The sequence below is a fragment of the Epinephelus moara genome, chromosome 7 (assembly GCF_006386435.1).
Source record: "Epinephelus moara isolate mb chromosome 7, YSFRI_EMoa_1.0, whole genome shotgun sequence".
In the NCBI taxonomy this organism is placed as follows: Eukaryota; Metazoa; Chordata; class Actinopteri; order Perciformes; family Serranidae; genus Epinephelus; species Epinephelus moara.
In genome coordinates this window covers 35,623,593-35,649,288 of record NC_065512.1, presented here as the reverse complement: position 1 = coordinate 35,649,288, position 25,696 = coordinate 35,623,593, and the positions used below count along the sequence as shown (strand labels likewise).

The 25,696-nt window shown below is 41.1% G+C and overlaps 2 protein-coding genes across 7 annotated transcripts in view; both read left to right on the top strand.

Moving 5' to 3' along the window:
- The first annotated feature begins 29 nt into the window (after positions 1 to 29).
- ftcdnl1 (formiminotransferase cyclodeaminase N-terminal like 1) lies at positions 30 to 10,975 on the top strand. Of its 4 annotated transcripts, none has more exons than XM_050049051.1 (6): positions 30 to 102; positions 1,025 to 1,158; positions 2,893 to 2,988; positions 3,556 to 3,711; positions 5,407 to 5,595; positions 7,624 to 10,975. In XM_050049051.1, the coding sequence occupies exons 2-6, from the start codon at positions 1,044 to 1,046 to the stop codon at positions 8,058 to 8,060; spliced, it is 993 nt and encodes a 330-aa protein (XP_049905008.1). In that variant the 5' UTR covers positions 30 to 102; positions 1,025 to 1,043; the 3' UTR covers positions 8,061 to 10,975. The 4 variants fall into 4 exon arrangements, with proteins under 4 accessions (XP_049905008.1, XP_049905009.1, XP_049905007.1 ...); XM_050049052.1 differs by having other exon boundaries at positions 74 to 102; positions 1,028 to 1,158; XM_050049050.1 differs by having other exon boundaries at positions 87 to 221; positions 1,028 to 1,158.
- Positions 10,976 to 13,636: 2,661 nt separating this feature from the next.
- LOC126393124 (nck-associated protein 5-like) overlaps positions 13,637 to 25,696 on the top strand; it is a 114,992-nt gene continuing 102,932 nt past the window's right edge. For all 3 annotated transcript variants that reach the window (XM_050049002.1, XM_050049001.1, XM_050049003.1), the window contains exon 1: positions 13,637 to 14,204. The gene's annotated coding sequence lies outside the window, so the exon portion shown is untranslated. The remainder of the gene's footprint in view (positions 14,205 to 25,696) is intronic.

Here is a 25,696-nt window from a genome sequence, read left to right as displayed (position 1 = left end):
ACAGGAGTGAACCATCTTGCTCTAAACTGTCTCATCTTTAGCTACACATGCTAAAGTCCACTTGTGTTTATACGTGCATGGATTGCCAGCAGCTGCACAGAAGTAAGTGCTGTGTTGGTGTTTATGTACAGAAATCTGCGAATTACGCATTTTCCCCGTGGTACAACACCAGAGAATGCACTGCACATGTCAATGCTGAATGATCGTTCAGTGCAACGCAAGTATGACATACTTTATGGACCGATTTTAGATACATGTTAGTTTTCTCCAGCATGGACTTTGAACACGTTTGTAACTGTCAGCACTGATAAGGAGCAACACTACTCAGAGAAGTGATTCCCATTGGCTGCACTGGACGACAGTATAAAATGTTGTCACTTTTAGATCCTGTCTAGATTGAAGTCCTTTCATCATCCTACTTATGTAAAACATATTTCACAGAGACTACCTTTATGTTTCTGAGATTCCCATGGGTAATTTTCTTTATTTAGGGGTCGGTTTTTTTTTCGTTAGGGGCAAAAACAACTGTTACTGTATTCTATTTATTGATCCCATGGTAGAAGGCAGCTCCACAAACTGTCTGTAGATGGCATTATCATTAAAGCTATTCATTTTTTTTCATTTTGAATGAACAGTTGTCATCCAGCAGTTTATGGTTAATGGTAGCCTTGCAATTAATTAAAAAAAACTTCATATAGAGAGGTAACAGTAACAGCACTTTTAGATAGGGAGCAAATTGTTAACAGTAGCTACTATAAGATAATGATACCAGAACAAGTGAGGTTGTAGAAGCAACACCTCTGAGTGTGTTGGTTATGAATTCAAGTTTTCATTTCAGAAGTGACATAGTTTATCATCTGTTGTCGTGTACTTAGGGGCTGAAAAGAGCATTTTCCCAGCTTCATTTATGTCCTGATACATTTGGCTTTGAGTGGAATAATATATATATGATTGGCTGTTCAATAGCTTTTGGTTTAACTGTAGTCTGGTCAGTGAACTTCATATTTCATTCCTGTATTTTCAGCAGCAGCTGTGGAAGAAACATGGCTTCAAGTTCTTTTGGCAGAAGACTGGTGGCATGTCTTCTCAACGTTTCCGAGGCTCGCAGAAAAGACCTGGTGGAGACTGTGGCCAAGGCAGCCTTATACAACACCGAAGGTGAGTGTGATTATGTTTGTATCGTTTGAAGAATTTAGGTCTGGGTATATTCAGTAAAAACCAGAGCCGCAATCACCTATTAAACATTGGGAGGGTGAGGCTATTCTCGATCTCCACCTGGGGCCCCCTGCAGAACGCCTGACCCTTCACTAAGTCTCGCCCCTCAAATGTGGACTGGCCAAACATAGCACAGCATCAGCCAGCTCCAACAAGGGTCCAAAGACTACACGGCTGTGCTCCATATCATGCATATATAACATGCAGTTCACTGTGTACACTATACTTACTTCTGTAATGCATACATTTTGACAGGGTAGTGTTATCTCAAATCAAACGCAGCTGTTGTGTACTTAACATAGAGTCACAAGATGTGATAACAGTCACAAGATATGATGCACACTACTTCTCTTCTGTATTTAGCTATGTATTGTAAAAAATGAGTGTCCTTTCAAGCACGTAATGAATGTCAGTGGCTGATACCTGCTGGCTCCATCATCAGCTGATCTACTAGGTTAATGATAGCTATGACTGCTGTTATAACCATAGACTGTATAATTTATGCCACAACACATGTAATGTCAATGCCTGATGATAAAATGTGCCACTGTTAGCTAGCTTGCTTTTATCTGACAACAGTATAATGGTTGTGAAAAATCCACATGTATGTTAGTACAGTGCTTCATTGTTCACTGCAGTAGTTGGCTGTCATTCCACAAGTTCAAAATAGGTTTGTGTTCCCACCCGTTTTATTACGTACGCAAAATAGTGACCATTGAGGGTGAGAAGTATCCAACGTTCCACACTCACCTTTTTGACCATTAAGCGTGAACCATCCAGGTACTTACAGTGCACTGCATTTTGCCATACTTCCCAGCATGAATGCACTCATGCACTCAAAAAAATAAGTATGAGCACAGAAGTATGTGATGTGAGACACAGCAGAAGTTAACTGTTAATTCACAGGCTACTATAAAACCCAAAGGAGCCTAAAACCCCTAAAACCAATGATAAGACAGCTGCCTGCCCTGTCACGGCTGGAATAAGCACGCATTTACCATGCCCAATCGGGCCCAGATTTGGCAACCACCAGTGGGCTAGAGCCTGTTTTGGAGCTGGCTGCCATTTTGTTCGGCAGCTGTGTCTCAGCCAGGATAGGCCCATGTCTACCATACCCAATCAGGTCCACATTCAGCAACAATTAACAGGCCAGAGCCAGTGTTGGTGCTGACAGCCATTTCATCCAGCAGCTTGGTCTCAGCCATGATAGCTCCATGTTTAAAATGGTTCATCGGGCCAGGATTTGGCAACCATCAACTGGCCAGGAGCTGTTTTGGTGCTGGTCGCCAGTTCATCCAGTTGTCGTTTGCCAGACGGAATAGGTCCATATCTGTAATACCTACATCTGGGCCAGATTTGGTAAGATTAAACGGGCCAAAGCTGGCTCACATTTGACACCATGGAGCCGGAACACAGCCGAGTCAGCCAGCACTCAGCCGTGGCTACCTGAGAGCTAACCTCAGCTTAGAGACAAATCTTCCATATCATACTATTCTCCAGTTTCACATTATTGAATTTTACTGACACCACCAGAATACCCTGTGATGATGCTGCAGGACATTTTTTCTGGTTTTGTGATGTAACTATTAAGCCCCCTTGGCAGTGAACTGACAAGACTAAGACACCTTACCGAAAACATAATTTTAACTTCTGTACTTTTATACAATAATACATCAGGTGCTAGACGCAAGGGGACCACAGTGCTGAACATCTTCAATGACCATGACTACAACCGGTCTGTTATCACCATTGTGGCCAGTATCGACTCTATCAGTAAGTATGCACCTTTTACATTTGTGGTGAAATATCATGTTTTACATTCATTCTCCTGCTCTTGAGGGAAGAATAGAGTCAGTTACTTGCTGCAGCGGTGCTTCTGCAGCAGGGATTCAGTCTCTGTCCGCTGCTCTCCAATCCTCTGAGAGGGAGTAAAAAATCCTTTAATAAGCTTTGTCAGGGATTTAAACACAAAAAATTCAGGATGAACATTTTTCTGGCATCACAGTGAAAAGTTTATCTCATTGAATGCTTATCCCAAACATGACCTTCTGACAATGCAGCCCGAGCTGTCGAGGTTTACAGTTGTTTGTCCTACACTCACTCCTGAAGACAAATAAATTAGCCTAATTTGCCCAAAGTCACCAAATCTTTTATTCTAATCATATTGAATTCAGTTTTCTTTAGGCTGCGATCAGCATTTCTGCAGGAAGAGAAGACAAAACATTCAATTTAAAAAATGACTGCTTTCGATTAAGAGTTTATTTTCCTACCCATCACTCCAGGACTTTGCTTTGACTATATGTTTGATGAATTGTTTTATATTGTTTTGCTGTACTACAGGGGAGGCAGTTCTGTCTGCATGTGAGAAAGCCTGTGGGCTGATCGACATGAGCACTCACATTGGGGTCCACCCATGTATGGGTGCCGTCGACCTCATACCCATCTACCCCCTGGGGGAAGAAGTGGGAGTGGAGGACTGCGCTAAAGAGGCGCAGGGTGAGATGCCATTTGAGCATGCGTGTGTGTGTGTGTGTGTGTGTGTGAGAGAGAGAGAGAGAGAGAGTGCACTTAGATATACATCCCTGTCTGTTGACTTGATCCCATATTGTATCTGTACATTAGCTTTCAGGGCACAATCATTACTTGTGACAAAACATCTCAATCATTCCCTGCTAGTTGGTTGCATTACAGGTCATACATAATGTCTGCCCCTCCATGTTAGCAGATGGGGCATGGGCCAGACTAAAAAAGTAAATATATGTTGTCCAAAGATGGTTTCCCCCCTTTTGCAAAATGACAGGATGTCAGGGGACCAACATTAATGATATTTATCAGTACAGTAAATGAATTGCCTGTTTTTAACCTTTCAACGTTTGCTGTCCTCACTAATCTTTGCCAAGAGGCAAAATCAGTCGCAGCAGCCCCACACAGGTCAGACGTATGCAGGGGCGTTTTCCAGGTTTTGAGGACATTTGGAGCTTAACATGGACCTCTCTCAGGGTGTCCCCACAGGGGCCTACCCTGGTGCTTTATTAATGTAAACAAGCTGTATTTTGAAGCTTTTTAATGCACTTTGACACCTTATTTACATTCAAAGTGCAAAAAATCCCAGTGTGAATCAATTTATTTTCATTGTGAATTAAAAAATGGTTGATAGGGCACCTGGCACCCTCCACCATAAGTTGAGTATCACTGGTCTATGGTGTAAACACAGGCCTGCCCACAGAAATGGCCGGGCCCTGGAAAAGGTCCAGTGAATGGGCCCTCCCCAAATCTGCTCATATCAATCCACCTCTTGGCTAGTAATATCGGCATTAACATTAGCTTCTTGGCTATCTTTCACCTCTTCAACCTGGCTGGGAGCAGCTGTCTGAAACTGTTGGTCATCACAATATTATATTTTTTAATTCAATATTATTTTTCTTTCTTTTCTGGCATCCCGATTTATGTGCAGGTCCTGGCATAGCAAGGAAATCCACTCCAACGATAGCTAACAGTTAGATTAGATCAGCATCAGATTTCTTAGGTCATGTGGTCAGCCACCCGTGGTCAATTCAGGAGAGAGGTTTTAATTATGAAACAGGCTACTTTTAAAGCAACAATAAATATGATGTTTATTGTTGTTGTTTGAATAAGTAATGGTGAATATTTGAAATAAAATGTGGTTATCATTGCGTATATTTAGGATTAACATAACTATTGTTGCCCCCCTCCCCCAAAAGCTTTCCCCTTTTTACCTCGTTATAAGCGGCCATGTATATACATAGGCCTATATATACTGTAATGAATTCATCCATAATGGCTATAGGAATGTATCCGGTGGCTGATGATGTGACATCCTCAGCTTCCTGTGCTGTTGATCAGTTTCAGTTTGCCAGCTGACTTAGCAACCATGTGTCAAGCAGTAACCCAGCATGTGTGCCTGCATGCCTGACATGTGCACTCTGTATACTAATCTGTGTGGTGTGATAGCAGATTTATAATCGGCAAACTCACTAACAAGCACTGTATTTATGCATGTGTGTAATGAGCTGCCCATGTGTCCATATTTTTTCCTCTGACTACACCCCCTCAGGTGTGTTTTGTCTGTCACGCTCTTATTGCTCTCGTGTTTCTGAAATAGTGTGCATGTGATGGCACACGCTCCGTTTACTGGTTAACTAACATGTTTGTGTTCTTGCTGGGGCTCAGCTGTGGCTCAGGGACTCACAGAGCGGGTCCAGGGCACCAGTGCCTTCCTGTTTGGCTGGGCAGACTCGCCCCTTCAGCGGGGGCTAGCACAGAGGAGGAAGGAGATGGGCTGGTTCAAGGAGACGCCAGACTTGCAGGCAATCAGGCCTGACATGGGACCGCAGCCACTGAAACGGTTTGGTCTCACAGGTGAGCCAGAACTGGCAGGAAGTGTAAGCTGAAATTGATATGCCAGACATGCATGTGTAAATGTTTGAGCCTGTAAGGAAGGTTAGAATGTCTCTTTGCCAGGATTATACAATGCAGGTGACTTTGTCTCTGTATTTACAAAACTATGTTTGTTACAGCTCGACCACAGGCCACCTCTCTCCTCTATGTGACCTATTAAAGGCCAAATCTAAACTGGAAAAAATTAAAAAATGCTGCACCTTTCAACGATAGATTCATAAAATACAATATTCACATGGCATATGTATGTTGAAAAAGTAATTGGGTGTTCTGATCATTCTTCCTGTCCATACTGACCCTGAAGCTATCCCCTCTCTGCCCGACTGCAATGTGAGAAATGGGTAACCACAGTCCACAGTTCTCACTCTGTGGAAAATGTTTTCTAGAAGTATCCCACCAAATGAGATATGTGTAAAAGCACCTGTCTAGTTAGCTGCTATACAATGCAGTAGCAGTCGAGGTAACACTAAGTTCACAGGACAAACTATTTTGCCATTAACTCCTTATCAAGGCTGTGTTGCTGAAACTAACACTCACAGATTTATGGGAAACACACTGATATAGCTTAGTATTAACATATTAAAGGGATAGTTTAGATTTTTTGAAGAGGGGTTGCATAGAGTACTTATCCATAGTCAGTGTATGACCTACAGTAGATATCAGCTGGCACGCCTTCAGTTTGGAGAAGCAGGCTGGAGTCCAACACAGAAGCTAAGCAATGTATTGCTGTGGATGGGGTTCAGCAACAAAACATATTTTAGAAAATGAAGTAAAACAAGCTTCTCCTAGTGTACAACCATGGGGACAATGTCTGGGAAAAAAGCATTCTGAAGTTCAGCTGAAGCTGATGTTAGGCTTCAGCAGTCTGAGTTAGCCAAATCACACTGGTACTTTTCAAAGTCACTCTAAAGACCCCTTTTTGTGTCTCCTTGCTGAGCTGTGGTTGACCCACATTAGCTTCAGCTGAACTTCAGGATATACATTTTCACACAACAAGGACTGCAGATTTTTGACCTTCAATTTCTTACCATGTCGTCACACTAGGACCCTATTCAGACTTTAAAATGTGTCTTTGGCAATAGGATCACAAGCCGACAACACTAAATACAAGTGTAAATGACCATGTGATCTGATCACTCAAACCACTTGCGGAGGTGGTCTGGGTCATTTGACCACATATCGTTTGTTGCTTAAACACTAATAGGTCCTGATGTGTCCTCAACAAGGACATAACAAGAAGATATGTCATCAATGCAGGACATGTTGCTTTGGTGACACTGTGCCAACGCTCTATAACACTATCGAGAGGTCACTGCACGGTCATTATGAACACAAGGAATGATTACAGCGACCAAACACTGTTTCAGTGTACATATGACCTGATTATAACAAGACAACCTTATCCTTTCAAAACAGGTGCTGGTGTGACCTGTCTCCCGTTGTGTTACATTCTGGTACTCAGTGCTATACATTTCTTAACTTGAAAAAAAAACTTTGGTGTCATCTGAAGATCTTTCTAGTGCTGCGTCAATAGGGTTTGGTGCTGAGTTTTTTGTTTATCTTCTTAAAACGTAAACTGTGTCAGTCCCTAAGTGCAAGAGCATCTTTCCATACCTGCTGTTGTTCTCCAACGGGTTTACAGGGAGAAATCCCAATTTCTCCATCAAATGTAGCCTCAGTAGACTATGATGCAATGGAACAACACATTTTGAATATTAGCATTTTGATGCAAGACTAAAACTTTTTCTTCACTAGAGAAGGTCTTCATCCCTTCTTTCTAATTGCTTACTCCTCTGCTGTTGTTTTCTGCAATATCAAAAATGAATGCTAATTTCATGGAGTTGTTGAAAGTAATCCTGGGAAAGAAAGGACAGCACTCGCTGAAGAAATAGCAGATGACACTAAGGTGCACTGGGTCTCACAAAGACAATCAAAGACAGAGGATGTTTAACATATTGAAAGTGTTCTCATTTGGCTGATGTCCTGCAGGGGTTGGGGCTAGTCCATACGTCATGAACTGCAATGTCACTATCGACACCCAGGACATAGCCATGGGACGAAGCATTGCCAGAGCCATCAGGGAGTCAACCCCAGGGGGCCTGCCCGGGGTGCAGGTACTGGCTTTGCCACATGAGGGCACTGTGGAAATCGCCTGTAATGTGGAAAGCGTGAAGGGGAGCCCACCTGGTCACCTGTCTACCAGTGAACCATGGCCGTGTTTCAGCATCAGTGGCCAGGCGTATTGTCACGCTCCAGCTTCCCTCATCACAGCGAGGGTTGCAGAGTTGGCAGGGAGGCAGGGGGTCAGCACCAAGAGCACCGCGCTGGTGGGGTTTACCCCCCATGAATGCAGGGGCCTGGCAGAGTTAGCACTGTCTCAAGGGATTGCTGAGTTCTGGAGAGAGCAGAACAGGATCCGTATGTGAATATAAATTTTTGCCAAAACCAGTGAAACCTCATGCAAAAGTGCCTCATCTTTGTTTGATGTCAGTTCCATATGCATTCTGTATTTGTTAAGCTCTGCCCGACTCTGTTGCCATTGCTTACCTTGTCAGACTTTCCACTGCAGATTTACCATTCAAAATTCATAGGTCATTTTTGACTCAATAGGTCTCACACAGAAGAATTTAACAGAAGAACACAGAAGAAAACAAGAGCAGGTTTTTAACTTTTAGCGAACTGCTGCTAGCTGATTTAATCAGCTGTAGGCAAGAATTAGCTAATAGAGTGCTGCATGGAGGACGTTTATTTGTAGGCCAGCGAAGTCACCAGGGTTCCCTTGACAAAAAGATTGAAGTTTGATACTTACACATTTTTTTATCAGCATAATTTTCACAAATGATCACCACTTTCATGAATTTTGAAGAGTAAATGCGGCTGCCACAAATAAATAGTTAAAGTTAGGCTATAAACGAAGTACACCATGGTCGCATTGATTGAGCATCTCCAGTACAACAAGACTAAAGCTCTGTTAAGCGTGATGACATTTTGTAGTCTCATTAAGCAACTTGTTAGCAACTGTCTTTTTTAGGACACATAAAGGCTTCAAAATTAACAAGTGGGTTGTTCACTGACCTACAGTATGTATGTCATAGAACAAAACGTAAAGGTCTCTTAAGCTTGTGTTAACCACAAATCCTACTTCACGCATTTAACCCAAACCCTATTAAAAAAACAGGCGAGGGAACCAAGAGTGCTAATGCTAGCTCATTTCTGGGCTTTAGGGCTCATTCCTGGACCACTGTTAGCTAACAATAACTGTTGTGTTGGCTGACAACTCTGTCTTCAGCTAACCTGTTTTTAAATACTTGTAAAAGAATCTTAGATATACACATAATGGCAATACATGTTAAAAGACTGACGCTAACGCTATATGTCTCATGCAAAATGGGGTCCATATCATTGGTCCGACAGCCCATTGGTCCGACATCCCATTAGTCCGACGTCCCGTTGTTCCGATATGTGATTATATTAGGCTATACTGTATTTGTGTACCATAGAGGATCAGCAAACACAACAAAAGTAGGCTACTGGTTGAGATACAAGTGTCATAGAGAGAAGAGAGTGAAACACCATAACCTCCTGTTATTAACTCTGGGGTCGGGGTTGTGTGGGGAGCTCTCTGCGGTGCTGAACGGCTCCCGGCGAGCGTATTTGCCTTGATGGTGCGCCACGACCGGCTCTGGGTCAGCTGGGAAAGGCTTGAGGCGAAGCAGGCTCACAGCTTATGTGTTTGCCACTTTCTTTTTCATTTTAACCCACACCATGATCTTTTCCTGACCCTAACCAAGTGGTTTTTGTGCCTAAACCTAACCAGACCTTAACCACAGGGCATCATGATGATTTTGGAACAATGGGATTTCGGAACAATGGGTTTAATATGGTCGGAACAATGGGATGTCGGACCAATGGGTTGTTGGACCAATGGGCAGTTCCCGCAAAAATGTTGCATCCTCACTAGTTAATGAGCCAGGTAGAAGACTTGGAAACAAGGGACAGTATTCCTGTATTCCAAAGCAGAGCCAGCAGCTGTAGTATTGTAGTAGGGTATAAATAAAAATGTAACATAGCCCTGTTTGGGTACTTTACCAGCCTGTAGAAAAGCATGCTTAGTCAGCCACCCACAGGTTAGATTCATGCTTTTTATTGTGTTTATGTTCAAGCAGTATGTTTAAAGACAAACCAGTGTGTTGGAAAATGTTACACTATCTTGGAGAAGTATGGCTGGGACTGGTGGAGTGTAAACTTAGCTTTTAATAAAGACCAGGATAGAGCTGCTAATGTTAGCCTAAACTCTCATATAACAGCATCTTGGCTCCCACACAGTCAATCAAAAAGTTTTAGTGTAATGCTCATTTGATTGTTTACAGCTTTGCACCAAAAGGAATAGTTTAGACTTTTTGAAGTGGGATTTCATGGGGTACTTATCCACAGTCAGCGTATTACACACATTAGATGTCAGTCTGCACATCCCCAGTTTGGTGAAGCAGGCTGGAGTCTAATACAGAAGCTAAGCAATGAACTGCTGTGGAGGGGGGTCAAAACGCATTATAGCCACCTTAAAAAAGTCCCACCTAAAGAAATCGATATCAGTTTACTTGCACCTATATTGAGAGTATTTTCACCATTTGACTTTTCTGTCAGACAACCCTTTCCAATGCAGAAGCTGTTAACAGCTTCAGTTGTGTGACTTTGGTGAATCTAAACTAACCACTTTAAACACCAAAGTCTCACAATAACACAAACAAAATCACTGATCGAGGCAGTGGTAGAACAGGAGCTCCAGTGTTCAGCTGTGTTAAATTACGATTTTTCTCAATTGAGTCTGACTTTGAAGAGAGCGATAGAACTGCATAATTTTCCTGTTGGAAATTACTGTCTGACATAAAGTTGAAACAGTGAAAATATCTAAATATAGTGTATGCTTTAACTGATAGTGATTTTTTTTTAGGTTTGTTGTTGACCCCTCCACAACAGTACATTGTTTAGCTTCCGTGTCACACTCCAACCTGCTTCTCCAAACCGGAGGCGTGTTGAATGACATCTGCTGTATGTAATATGCTGTCTTTGGAAAAGTACCTCATACAAGCCTACTTAAAAAAATCTGAACTATCCCTTTAAAATTAAGCTTAACTGGAACCTTTGACCTGTTTACTTGTTCATTGCATTTCACTAAATTTACACATGGATTCATATTTCCTAACGTAGATCTTAATATCACTAGCATTGATTAAGATCACTAACAACTGCATTTATAGCCATTTCAGTCTGTTTTTTATGCACAATTGTGTGTGATAATCTTTCAGAAATATGACATTAAATAAATAATTCTTTGATTAAATATTTTTCCTGGTATTATGTTCATGAGGGGGGCATCAAGTTAAACTGGGGCAATATATCCACATGCTCTATAACACACCTGTCTGCTCAGTGCCTTCCTAATCTGACACTTGCGGTAAAAGAGATTTAGCTTTTTATTTCTGAAATTCTTCCCCATCCAGCCAAGAACAAAACCATAAATCCCAGCATATCGTCCTCCAGGGTGGAATTTAAATTTTCTTATGTGTGTGTGTCATTTCCTGTTTGGAGCAAATGGGACACTTGTGTTTACTGATGAGTCTCTGCTGATGAGTCTTTTCCCATCATTTTCCACCATCAGCCTTACCATGCATGACTCTGTGGGAGAGTCACCATTTGTGTGTGAAACAGCTATTTTTATCACAAGTCATGGACTGAATCTTCCAGAAACATCCAGCGCTTTGGCAGCCTTTCTATGAACATGTTAGTGTAAATTTAACCAACTTGTGCATCCCAGTTTGGAAACATTTTTTTAGACTTGTTTACCATTGAGTTAAACATCTTATAAATTCTACACACAGCCTGAGCTCATGATGCACATGATTAACTATTTAATAGCATAGAGGCGAATTTGGCCACAGGACAGGTCAGGAATTAACTGGGGCGAGATGATTCCACTCATTTCTTACATAAGGCCAGTATAATGCATTGAATAGCAGCACATTTCATGGAGTAAGGAAGTATAGATTTGAGTCATTAGGTAATAACAACTGAGGCTATATGGTAGTGGCACAAAGGCAGGGTCAGAGTAAGTTTTTAAAGCTAAATATATGCATCATAAGATCATTTTAAACCATATGTACAGAACATTAGTGATTCCAGAGCCAATAACTGGCTTATCTACATGCAGAGAGTGGGAGTTAATCTGTTAAGCTTTACGCACAAACGGAGGTAGTACGATTCACAAAATTTTCCAGTGAGATTGGTGTGCCTCTGAATTCACTGTCCTTTCATTATGTTGTGTAATTTTTCATTTTTCTGCATTTGAAGTTACGTAAAGTCACCCTCTGAGGCAGAAGCTGTGCAATTTTCATCAATGTGTGCGCGCCTTTTTGGATAAGCTCTCTTACTGCGTGAACATTCACCTCTTTGTATGTCATCCAGCTGAGGCTCTTAGTCACACTAGCAACGCAGCCGTGCAGCTTCATTTCATGCGTACATACACAACTCTCTCCCTCCCTTTCACACACATACACACATTCTTTCTCTCTCCTTTCTGCTGTCTTACTCTCTCTTCTGCATCTAGACACACATGCATTTACTCTATGGATGACACACACACACACACACGAATACACACGCTCAGCCTGCCAGGCTTGGGAGCATCAAGGCCTAATCTAGGTCACAGCATAAGCCCAGAGGTATCCTGGTCTCCACAAACACAGACACACACTCTCGTCTGCACGCACGTTTTTAAATTTGCAAGCGAAATCACATCTTGGGTATAAAATCCATTTTGACTCGGCTAATTTTCCCTCAGCTAGCAGTGAAAAGCATTTGATTTCCAGTTTGACAACAGACACACCTCACTTCCCAGGAAAAAGAGGACTATAAATAAAACCAGTGAATTTCATATTTTCCAAAAATCCCCTCCCCATCTTCTCCATCCACCTCCCAAACAGCCTTGTTGGTTATGTGACTAATGGCTCTTATGATTGTCACAAGGCCATCATTTCCTTCATTAAGTGCACTTCCTGCAGTAGATCACTGAGTTAATATCCACTTAAGAAACATTTTCCCACTAGAGCCTAAATCTATTTTTGTGTGTGTGCAATCTGCTTCACTGAAGACATGGGTGCTCCTGCATGCTGCTGCAGTTTATGTGCATCCTTGCTGCAGAAGCACCATAGGATCCCTTTGATATGACTTAGCCTGACAGCGTACCATCCAAGATGCGACTGTGTGTCACAGCACAGAAATAGAGGAGCTTATTTCTTTACATCAGTCTGCAGCCTTCTATAAATATTCCAAAGCTCTATGTTCTCTCCCTCTCTCTTTCTTTTTTCTTTCCTGCTGCTTTCTCTGTCCCCCCCCTCCCCTCTCCCTTTCTCCCCCTCTCTCTGTTTGTCCATTTATTTTCCTACACACTCTCTGCCTCCCACATCCTCTCTTCCCCTATGCTCCTGTCATACAATGTGTAGAAATGTGTCTCGTCTGTCTAGAAAGAAGCAGTTGTGTTAAGCGGGAACAAAAACACTCGTGCTGCATATCATTTCTGAGCCTGTAAGGTTTGTTTTCCCCCCTTGTGACAGTCCTGCAGGGCTGTTTAGTAAGCTGACAGTTATATTATCATGCCACATATAGAAATCACCTCCTCTTCCCCTTCCTTACTTTTCTATCCTACAGATTCCCACTAATCAAGTACAGCGTGACGGTTAATCACTGCCATTAATCCCATCTACGACTGCTCAGATGTTTGATTCAAAAATAGGAGCATTTACAAGGAAAAGAGGCCAAGCTGATTTTATCTAAGGCAACTGCCAGTTAGACGCTGCTGTGCCCAAAATGTGAGCGCACAGTGTCGTCCTCCCTAACCTATCAGTGTGGGAAGTAAGCGTGCCACCTATGAAGTCAGCAGTCCCCAACCCCCACCCTGAACACATGTTCAACATCCTCTGGGCACAGGCTGAGCAGAGCACTGAGACACAGCTGAGAATTAGAGAGAGAGAGAGAGAGAGAGAGAGAGGGAGAGGGAGCAGTGAAGTGGAAATATGGGTGAGCATCAGAGAAAGACAGAAATAGAGCGATAAAGCAGTGAATTAGGCAGAGGCAGAGAGAGGAGGAGGAGAAAAACAGTTTTTCAGTGAGGCGGTGATGCTTCGTGCAGACAAGGTTATTTTCTCGTAGCAGAGAGCTCTCGTCGTGTGCGGATGTGAGAACCTCATGGATTTGCTCCCGCCTGAGTCTCAGCGGAATTCATTGCATCTGGATCCAAAACAACTGCAGACGGAGGATGCGACTGTGGCTGGATGCTAGGATCCATGTGGGCCTGTGACGTCTGCACTCCTCTCTGTGGCTACCTTCTTCCCCATAAGGATGGCTCCAGCGGCACTGACCCAGATTGTGGAGTCCTGGCTCTTCGCTGTGCACTGCTCCTCCGGTGGTCTGTGAATGTGATGCGCACGAGGAATGCTCTACACCTCGGCGGTGACCGCTCAGCCCGCTGCCTCTGCTGACATCTGTCTCCGTGGATACACACAGCCACTGGCAGGGTAAGGATGCACTGCTCTGACTTGCACGCACAAATGTCAGGCTGATGGGTTCTGTATGCGCACGTGCCTGCGTGTTGTTTGAATACATTACAAATCGCTGCGACCATGTAGATCCAATTTCCATTTCTCACACGCGTGGCTTCTTCCTTTTGAACATATAAATGGAGTAAAAAATATTTGAATTTCTGTCCACAGGCTTCTGACAGTACCATAGTGTGGCTGTGCTGATGATGCCATATTGTATGCATGCACTGTGCAGAATAGCTCCATGTATAATGTATGACCAAGGAGATATCATGGTGAGCAACAAGTAACTGCGCTTCCCCCAAAGTACCAAGAAAAGTAGGCTATGATGGCACAGACAGAGAAGACCTGAATAAATAATTTATTGAAGTCTTTTTGGTTTCTGAAAGCATTTGGCTTCTTTTTGCTCGGAGGGAAAAATGGACACTAGGAGATTTAGTTCTTTCACACTGGGAGAGATAAAGCAATTTCATTCAGCTGGATCCCATCTGAACTGGTCTATTAAAGACAAATTTAACCCAGTGACTTCCTCCTCAGTCCGGTCATTTCAGGTCAGCTTAGTTCAGTTCGTTTTAATGGAGTCCAGCATCCTTAATAAGTCAATGAACTTGTTCACACCTGGTATTAACATGTGTTTCGGTGATCCAAACATAAGTGGACAGTGGAGACACATCGCCTTTGACACCTCTGTCGGTCACGCGTCTACAGCTGACCACTTTTTTTAGATTTCGTTATCGTCACTTACATTAGAAGGTCAAAGGGCCCAGTGTACACTTGTTACATTCACACTTTCGCTAGCTGCTTGCTAGTATGCTCACTTGTCACATTAGCAGTTGTGTCAGTACAGCTGGAGATGTCGCTGTCAGCATGAAGAATGACTGAACTGCGCTTCTATAGCACTTTCCTTGTCTTCCAACCACTCAAAGTGCACACATGTCACATTCACCCATTCACACAGACAGTCACACACTAGTCGGTGAGGCTACCATACATGGTGCCACCTGCTACTCAGTAACCATTAACTGCACACCCATGGAACAGCCATCGGAAGCAATTTGGGGTTCAGTAACTTGCCCAGTGATACTTCGACATGTGGACTGGAGGGGCCAGGGATCGAACCATCAGTCTTCAGAGTAGTGGACAACATGCTCTACCTCTGAGCCACAGTCAGCCCAAATTCAACATTCTCCTTCCATAGGGCAAAACGATCGACAATCATGCAACACTTCGTCCAAATCGCTGTAAACTGGGCAAGTCATAGAGTGTGAGCACGCTGTATCAAAACAACCACCACGTCCTGCACTGATGACGTAGTCCTAGCCGGGCACACATCAGCAAGCATCAGCATTTACACTACAAAAGATATGGTGTCAAATAGGTGGTCATTTACACTTGTTTTTCGCTCTGTCCATTTGTGATCTAATGGTCCAAGATGCATGTTAGTATCAGGTGTAAACAGGCTCAAGACACATCACAGATGAACATGTCTTCTACCACAAGACTAAGTAGTGGATGTTATTTGGTCTGAGACACATCAGACACTTTGATCAGATGTCAGACAGAGGTCAATAGGGTAACAAATAGCAAATCTGTACTAGCATAGGGTGCTTACTTTATTCCTTTTACTTGCAATTCCATATCTCATGTTTTCCCTTGGATTCTGATTTATCAGCCTGAGAAGGACATTTGTAATTCCAGCAGGTTTATGTAAATGAATAAAGGTACATTTATCACAATTTAAATTGAAATCTACTGAAGGAAGGGTTTGTTTTACATTGGCCAGTAGTTCACACTTAAAGCCTGGTTATGCTAGAAAAGAACTAGGTCATACAACATGTTGTCCATCTACATCAAAAATCACAAGAGTTTATAGTTGTTCCAAACTGCCTTATTTAAAGAGGTGTAAAGCTAAACTGCATTTAGAAGGAGTGCTTAATTATTCCCTCTTGGAGGAAGTTATTTGTTTTAACACCTTAGATACTCCAAACTCACCTCTGAAGACAATGACATATGCCTACATGAATCTGCATGTCAAGTCACTGAATACTGTGGTCCAAATGTCTTAATTGGTGTAAGGCCCAAATACCAACATCAATAATCAGAGAATATAATGTTTGTTATGTTAATGATGATACCGCTAATGCCACTTATGACTTATTGCTGCCATTTAAATGCCAGCAGCAACTTGAATCCAAATGTGGCCCAGATTTGTTTATTGTGTAGGTGTAGTGACAGCGGTACAAACAGCAGTGGCTCCAGTGGTTACTGTTGGGACACACTGGTTATCATGCTGCTGTAGCTCAACAGAAATCTCCAGCAGAGAGAGTTGACAGCAGAAGTGGCTCAACAGAGAGTTGAAAATGTGATGGTTGTGAATTGCAGTGAACAACTAGGCCCTGTCCCTCATGGAAAAACAACAAAAACAGAATGACTTGTCACATTATGACAGTCAGTTTGAAAAATAAGTGTTTGTTAATTCGCACAATCCTGCCTCTGTTACCACTGAGAGAACTATATTACTCCATCTTTCCACACTTTCTCCTTTATATATCATGCTACTATGAGTCAATTGCCTCATTCAGGAAGAGAAGACATCTGACATTATTGTAGCAACAGGGCTGACCTGACCTCAATGTAGAAAAGGTCTTTAAACAGGAGTGGATGTACAGTAGCTCTGGGCAAGGGGATAACCATTGTCTGTTGCTGCATCTATTCCATGTTTGGTGCATTGAAGCAGATAGTCTAATGCATTCGATTGGGAGGCTGGATGATGGCATTGTGCAGCCGCATAAAAGGGGTCAGTGGTAGCCTAAAGGTTAAAGAAAGGCTTGCACAGGGAGGGCTGTTGCTTGAGTCTCCATACTGGTCAGGAAAACATGGGTAAGTGGTGGGTAATGCGCTCTTTCAGAAGCCATTGTAGAGAAGTCTTTTGACCTGCAGTAATCAATAGTTTTGAAATGAACATAGAATCAAATTACTTTATATAATATCAGAGGGGTCAATTGTAGTTCCTAGGAATAATCAGTGATGCTATGGAGATATTTTTGTTTCTTTTAGCCTATTGCTCTGGTTTTAAGGTATGCAAATTTATGGTATGGATGGTATGGTCTGATTCGCTCTTATCAATCTCCCTCTGTTTAGCTACCATCCAACAAAAAAGCTCAGATTAAGCCACTGTACCCTACTTGCCCATCACCAAACGTGGCAGACAAACTTTGCAACCATAAGGTTGAGCATCTTCAAAGGTGTTACTTCATTGACAGGGATTCCAACATGTTCTCATCCCCACTTGTCAAATATTGCTGCTTTGTCATTGGACTTTCACGTCTGCCTTTGTCACACTAGGTATCTTCCTGCATCTGTTGTTGACATTTTAGGATGCTGGGTCAATTTACACTTGTTATGCGTTGTGTCTTTTCAAACTACACTTCAGTTATTACAGGAAATGTACAGGTTCTGCTTGTTAGATGCATACAGTCTTTTTCAAAATAAAATTACAACATTGGACACCTAGTATTTTATTTCCTTGTGCAACATAGCACATGGTCAGGTTTAGGCTACAAACACATGTGGTCAGGTTTAGAAAAAAACATTATGGTTTGGCTCAACATTCACACGGGAAGTGAGCGGTGGGGTCCTGGGTGAAAGTTCAGGGTTTGTTGGACTGATCCCCTTCCTGTCCTGCCCTATGGACTTTCCAGCTCCCTAAATTGCGTAGTTATTGGCAGCGTTACAATCCACCACTGGCTGGTGCAATTTCATAACATCACTAAAGTTTCCTTTGTGCATCAGTATTTTACACAGACATCCACTGACATAGTGCTGGTGTTTGATGACTTTGGTCGGTGGTCACTGCGTCATCAACTGCTGCCACCTGGTGTGTATTATACCACTGCGACAAGTGCCTTTGTGCGTTGTATCTAATGCCCATTTGACTGACAAAGCGGCGGTAATTGCTGAGTTCGGGATGAGAACAGGCTGGGGATTCCCTGCACACAGTCCATGAATATGGAGGTGGCAGAGCCAAAATGGTGCTAATTTTGCTAACAATGCTAACAAAGGCTGGCAGAGCCAACAGTGATAACCTGGGGGGGACTGGAGGTGGGCGTTATGCTTCCTTGACAAGACCGTCCTGCCAGTGTTGGTCGGAATGGTGTTATCAGCAGTAACCACTGAGCACAGTGCAGAGCGTCTGCAATTAGTTAGCCAGTGGAACATAAAGGCAGAGACTGACATGCACTAACATGCCATGTGACCAGCCAGGCTACAAAAACAAAGAACAGAAAAGCTCTGATTGCAACACACACAGCAGAAGCTTGACTTCATGCTCTGCTCAGGATGCAATTACACCAGTGTATCTTTAGCAAATAGTCATTTGCTGCCAATTTTATGATCTGAATGATTAAAGATAAACAGATATTTTTCTTAAAAGTTTTACTAGAACAAAACAGAACTAAAAGGATTGCTTTTGTACTTACATTTGTCAGGTTGCCAGAAACATTGTTCCACTTTTGCTCTGAGTCTGTTTGATTTGTTAATGTTCTGTTGTTCAGATTCAGATTCAGAATACTTTATTAATCCCCGGGGGGAAATTGTTTTTGTTCCAATGCTCCGTGCAAAGTAGAAATAGAAATACATTTTTGCTAGTTGCTAGTAAGTTAGCTGATTGTTTGCTAGAGTGTTATAGAGTGTTATAACAACCTCATTAGCGGGTGAAATGTTTTTGCAGTGTGTCTGCTTATTTCGTTGTTTATTTTTTCTGCTCCCAAAAACTGCTTAATACAGATGATAACCATAACGTTTGTTCAGCTTGTTGAAAAACAATCATATGCAGGCTATGCTTTTATATGTTGAAGCATAACCTACATACTTCACCAACTGGTAAGGTTAGGCTTAATATTGGTCAGGAGTTGGAGGGCTAAAACCAATTGGTGCTGAGCAAAAAATGCACAATGGGTTTATAGCCTATAAGAACTGGCTGTAAATGGCCGGCTGTTTGATGTGAATATTGGAGCTTGAACCATTCTCTATATATTGGGCCAAGAAAACAAAACCATGAGCTAAAAAGGGCTAAAAAGCTCAGTGGTGCTGCAGAGTTGGATGATAATTAAGTGTGTGTTTTCACTGTGATGAACCACTTTGATTGAGTGTTAGGATAAATATTTTTGATAAAAGTAACTTTTAATTTTCATTCCATAGTTAATTTATTATTACTATTGTTTAAAATGATGAATTAGTTGATGGTCAAAACACTGCTTTAGGGGGGTTCCCAAAATGGCAAGAGAAAAATTCTGGACAAAATGTAAAATGTTGGTATTCTGTGGAATTACATAAAGACCTCAATGAGCAGCAGAACACATAGATCTACTCTAAAAGTTAAAAGTTGAAGATGAAATCATGGAGTTGAAAAAATCCTTGGTTGTGCATGCTGGTTAGTTTGTGCAGATGGTTCAATTTTGGCAAAGCTCAAATTTGGTTATGTGTTGGGTTTTTGTTTTTTTTCTGGCAGAAGTATTCCTCGCACATGATCTGCACAAGAACCATCAGAAAATTGAAAATCCATCGATAATTTGTTTTTTTACAGTTCCTGGCTATGATAAATGGTGTAGTTTAGGCCTGCCTGTGGGTTTAGAAGGCATGTTTTCTTGAAAAATCAGCTGTAAATTAAATTCAAAAGACAACCATTTCAATTTGTAAGCCCCTTCCCTTTTGCACCACCCTCTCTCCCCTTATAAGTAAAAAACAGTCCCTTAGTACTGGCCTCCTCTATGGGTTCAGAGCAGTGGTTCTCAATTAGGGGTCCTTGAGGAAGTTCCAGGGGGTCCCCGACAAATGGGGAATAGTTTATTTTCGCTATTTAATTCACTATAGAGGTGAATCCAATGTGAGTAAGAGTTATAAAAGTGACTATCCTGGTCATAGGTTTTACCTCCTCCATGGTTATCTCTTCAACTGTGGCTGACAACTATAGAATTGTGGTCTAATACCCACATTTTTTTCAGATGTAGATCCATGAGGTAAAAATCGTATAAACTGGGGAGTCCGGTATCTAATGTGTATTGATTTACGGGTCCTTGACATGAAAAAAGGTTGAGAACCGCTGGCTTAGAGGGAGCTGGTGCTGAGAAAGAGCTGAATCATTCTCTGAATAAATAAAAGTTAACATAAAAAACTGTAATAAATAGCTCTTCATCAAAGATTTGCTGCAGAACCAGATTAGAGACTGGAAACGACAGAATGGTAACAGCACTACAGTGAGTTAGAACCTTTCCAACATCAAGGACGCATAAAAAATAGCCTTGTGCTAAAAATATCTCATCCAAAGACTATTTACGGAATGAAAGGAGAGAGGGACGCATAAAATTTCCATGTTTACCAGATAAATTAAAACCCTCTCAAACACTGCACTGAATTAGATGGCTATGTGAGTTGGCACAATGAATTTATTACTCTATAGTTTTTCTGGACAATTCAGCTACAAGCTACAGGGGTGTAAGGTAGTTTTAAAGTGGCTTAAAACATTTCATCATCTTACTGGTTGCTCATGATGCATTATTTGTTAGTATTTTTTTTATTTAGCTTCTGTGCATACTCTGAGTTAACAAATCTCTCCTATTGAATTCTGAGTATTCTTGGCTTTTAGATAATGACAGATGTTATTGCAGATATGTGTGTTGTTTTTATGCTGCACATACTCAGTTACTGAACCTGTCCCTTCAGCCATGCTAACAACATGCCTCTAGGGATGGCAATGTTGCTCTATCTGTCAGGTTACCATTATGGTCCAGACTTGCATATCTATTGGATTGCCAAGACCTTTTATACAGACAGTCACAATCCCAACAGAATGAAGCCTACTGACTTTTGTGGTATTCTGACTTCTGCTCTTGCCATCATGAAGTTGGCATTTGTGAAATAAAGTGAAAAATCTTGGTAATTACTAAATGGATTTTCATGACATTTGCTATAGATATTCCAGGTCCACAAAGGATGAATTCTAATAAGTTTGGTGATCTCTGAATGACATTTGCACTTATTCAATGAAACATCTTACCATCAAATTTATTTATTTATTTTTTATTTTTATTTTTTTTTGGTCATCACGTGAATTTTTCTCTTGCACCACTGGAAGATTGACTTTTTGGTTGTTACTGAAATATCTCCACACCTACTGGATGGCTTGCAATGGATTTGGTACACACGTGTTTAGGATAAATTGTGGTCAAGTCAAACATACAATGCGTCCAATACTTTGGTTTGTGAACAAAAAAGATAATTACGCTTTTACTCGCCAAGTGTTTTCAGGCTTGCACATATATGGTGCGAGATCTTCAACCTAATTGCCAGAAAAAATGCTTGCATTGTACGTTTCTGTAAACAAAAGATATGCTACATTTGTACATTATTTTGTACCAATCTGTGTTTAAAGTGTGGTTAGGTTTAGGCACAATAACCACTTGCTTATTGTTTGGAAAAGATTGTGCTTTGGCTTAAAACACCAAAGCAGGGATGGGTTGGTGAAAAACACCCATGTTCGGTGGCTGAAAGCTGCTGGAAAAAGTCACAATGTGCAGCTAAAAACACCCACGTTTGGTATCACTGGTGGAAATGCTTGAAACATGGAGGGCCACCTAAAAACAACTGGTTTTGTTGTTTGTTGGTCTCGATTAGCGCAGTGGTCTGCAGTGCTTAGCAGGTCGTCTAGCCAAGGTTACACACCATACACCATTCCTTCCACCTCCTGATGACAAAGTCAGGTTATATATTATGTCACTTTAAAAATGTTGATATGGTCCATATAAAACGTGCAAATAGCGCGTTGCAGAAATGTAAAATGCCAACATTTCTTTCTGAGATCTCATGAGTGGGACCTGTAGGTCAAATAACATACTCATGCCCCCCAGTCTTCCAATCTAGTACCACTAACTTAGACAAAGTCCATGAACATAAAAAGGGAGAAGTGATGCATTAAAAAGTAAATCTGTTTTCGAATTGTAGTAGCCTCCTGTATACAAGTGGTAGCAGAAAATAGAGATGTACATAAACAATGTATAAAGAAACTACACTTAACAAAAGTGATGCAGAGTTGTTTATTCTCCCACTGTACTCATTGTAGGTTGTCTGGTTTATCAATCCAAGCTTGATATTTAAAAGTATAGAAGTACCCACAGTTGCCTGTTAAAGCTACATTTCCTGCACTACTCATTTCCCAGTGTGGGTTGTATGGTACAGTCATAAGACTGGCTCGCCAGTATATCAGCAGGATGTGATTTAGGGGTAGAAGTATGTGTTCATTAAATACCCAGGGGGCAAAATCTCAGCAAGCTCCTGTCCTAATTCATTCCAACATCAATGCCAGAGGCTGAACTGCTGCCTTGATTACACCAATTTACCCTCCCACCCACCCAAAAGGAAGACGTGTAATTACACTATTTACACTGGAGTGCTTTCCTCTCTGAAAGGTCTCCAAGTAAACACACACTTGCTTTGTTTTACTTCTGCGTTGGAGTCATTGTGATTAAAAAATACAGTAAATGTCAAACTGTTTGTCTCTGTGACTCTTAAAGAGAAACACACTAACACTTCTTATAGTCCATTCAGATGTGTAAGGACTGTAGCAAAGGCTCTAATATGGACAGAATAATGTCTAATGGGGAGGCAGTGATCAGTGTAACTTAGGTATCATTTACACTGGTGACACGGGACAATATTAGCAATTTTAACTTGTTAAAAATGTTCTAACAAAATATCTTGCACTTAGAAATGTTGATGAACAAATGAGAATGCTTTTAGATTATCTGAACAATGATATGATATGACTGATATTGAGTTTGTTTTTATTTCTAAACCTAACCATGGATTTTTGCTGCCAAAGCCTGAGGAAATAACATAAAAACAAAGACATCTTTATTCTCATTGTGAGCTTATTGTTAAAAAAAAGACTGTATGCATGTAACGAGCATAAACCACATTTTCTGTGAAAACAGAAATGTAATTTGAAAAGACAGTGCATGTAACAGGCATTAATTAAGTCATCGTCCATGAATGTCAAAAACCAATGCAGGAGGGTACCTAGCAAGTCATATTTTGACATTTAGGACGCAGACAAAACAGCGGTATTTGACGAGTGAGGATAAGAATGGGTTGGAAAATTCAGAATAAATATTTGAAGTCAATACACAATGTCTGAGAGCCTTACTGCATTATATTCCATTATATGTTTATATTTTGGAATGTTACTTGCCTGAATTTTGTGCACCATAAATTGATGCAAAAAAATTCACCAGAATGCAGGACACTCAAAATTTCCCCATAGCCCCATTTATTATGTGCCCCCCTGACCCAGTGTTGAAATGAAACCTAAACCTTTGGTAGTAGCTACTTAAGCTAAGTCATTACTTTTGCGACCTGCTGTAATTGTCTTCACTGACCCCTTATACAAATCCCGCCATTACATTGCCTAAAATCACATATATTGAAGACCTTTTATTTTCATCTGAGCCCTTTTGACCCCACCACTTTAAACATAAAGTGACATCTGTGTTGTCACATCAGTATCATATTGTAGTATTAATGACAACATAGATGATTCAGATCAGTTTGTTTACATTGTAGACAACAATACAAAATATTTAAAAAGCCATTGTAAATTACTGTACTGGTAATTTAAAGTATTTCAATTTGTTAAACAGATATTATTGCTGTTTTAGTCAGGATCTTTTAACCTGTAAATGATTGCAAGTTCTCCCTCTCTTATGACTTAATAATTCAGAACATCTAAATATAGAAGAACTTGTCTTCAAAGGTTTTATATGGTGCCAGAGAGAGCTCAAAGACAAAAGCCTTCACCATTTTGACAACACATACATCACATTTAGAAAAAAACACTGCAAAATAAAACAGCATCATTTTGAGAAGTGGACTTATTTGCTATCTATCTGTGATGTAAAAATGGGCTATCTCATTTCTTGTGTGAGCCTAGATTAGCATAAAGACAGAAAATACACCTGCCAACACCTCTAAAGCTGAAGTAGCTGTGTTTCTGTGCAGTGTCCATGGATATAGATATGGTTTTCAGAAGGTCTCTCTACAGGTACGATGATACAAAACCTTGCAACTTCACTTTGTCAAGACTGTAGGAAGTTGTGCACAAACACTGCACTCAGCTGTTGTTCATCAAGAAATAGTTACAGCATGTCATTTCCCCTGAAACCACAAATTGTTTTTATGTTGCTGGTGGGTGGGTTTAACAAATGAGATATGTGCTGTGTGTTTTTTTTTAGAGATGCTTAGCTTTAAAGGTGTTGGTAGGCTTTTTTTTTCATTTCGTTTGTGAGTGATGTTGAAAAATGACTTTATTTCAATTTGAAAGCAGCTTTAATCGCTATTTTTATAATAAGAAATGACTGTAAAAAGAATGCCAGAGGCGTCTCTGGGAGAGATGAACCTACAGAGAGTTATCACCTGAATCTGCAGCTCCCATCAGCTTTACAGAGTTTTATAGTGGGTTTCAGCTCATCATTTATCTGCCTGCACATCAACTGTACTGCTGTGGTTCATTTTCACAGCTCTCATAGTGTAGTTTTCAGCCACCACAGGCAGCTGCTTTCAGTGACAAAGCTCTAAAAACCCACAGTACATTCTGCCCAGCACCAACAGCAGACAAATACAGTTAGCAACTAGCTAGTGAATATAGTGGAGCATTTGACCAAAAAGAGGGTGAATATTGGACTTACATTCACAGATGGACACAAACATGACTCCAAATGAATGATGATGTTACTGGAGGTGTAAATTAGCTGTTTGCTAACAAGGTAATAACTGGTGTTATATTGATGTTATGTTCACAACTTGTTTCTGCTCCCCCAAGTGGCCAAAAAAAATCAGTAACTGCAAATTTAACATTCTGAATATGTGATTCCAATAGAGTGGTGCATGAGTGTTTAAACTGGGAAATGAGTCAGCAATTTAGCACTCCCGGTTCCCTTGTCTCAAAGTCAGTGGGTTTTTGGCTAGATGTCTGAAAGAAGGTATGTGGACAACACAAGCTTAAGAGACTTTCACATTTTGTTCTATGACATAAAGTATGTCACTAAAACCCCTGTTGTAAAATTTCGGAGCTTATAGGCGTCTTAAAAAAGGCGGTTGCTACAAGTGGCTTAATGGGAGAACATCATCATGCTGAACATGGCTTTACAGTGTTGATGTGGTGGTGACAATTAAGTCATGTGACTATAGTGTAGTCCCTTTATACAGTATCTCACATAAGTGAGTTCACCCCTCCGATTTTTGCAAATATTTCATTTTACCTTTTCATGGGACAACACTATAGAAATGACACTTTGATATAACTTAAAGTAGTCAGTGTACAGCTTGTATAGTAGCATAGATTTACCTTCCTCTGAAAATTACTCAAAACACAGCCATCAACATGTAAACAGCTGGCAACATAAGTGAGTACACCCCAC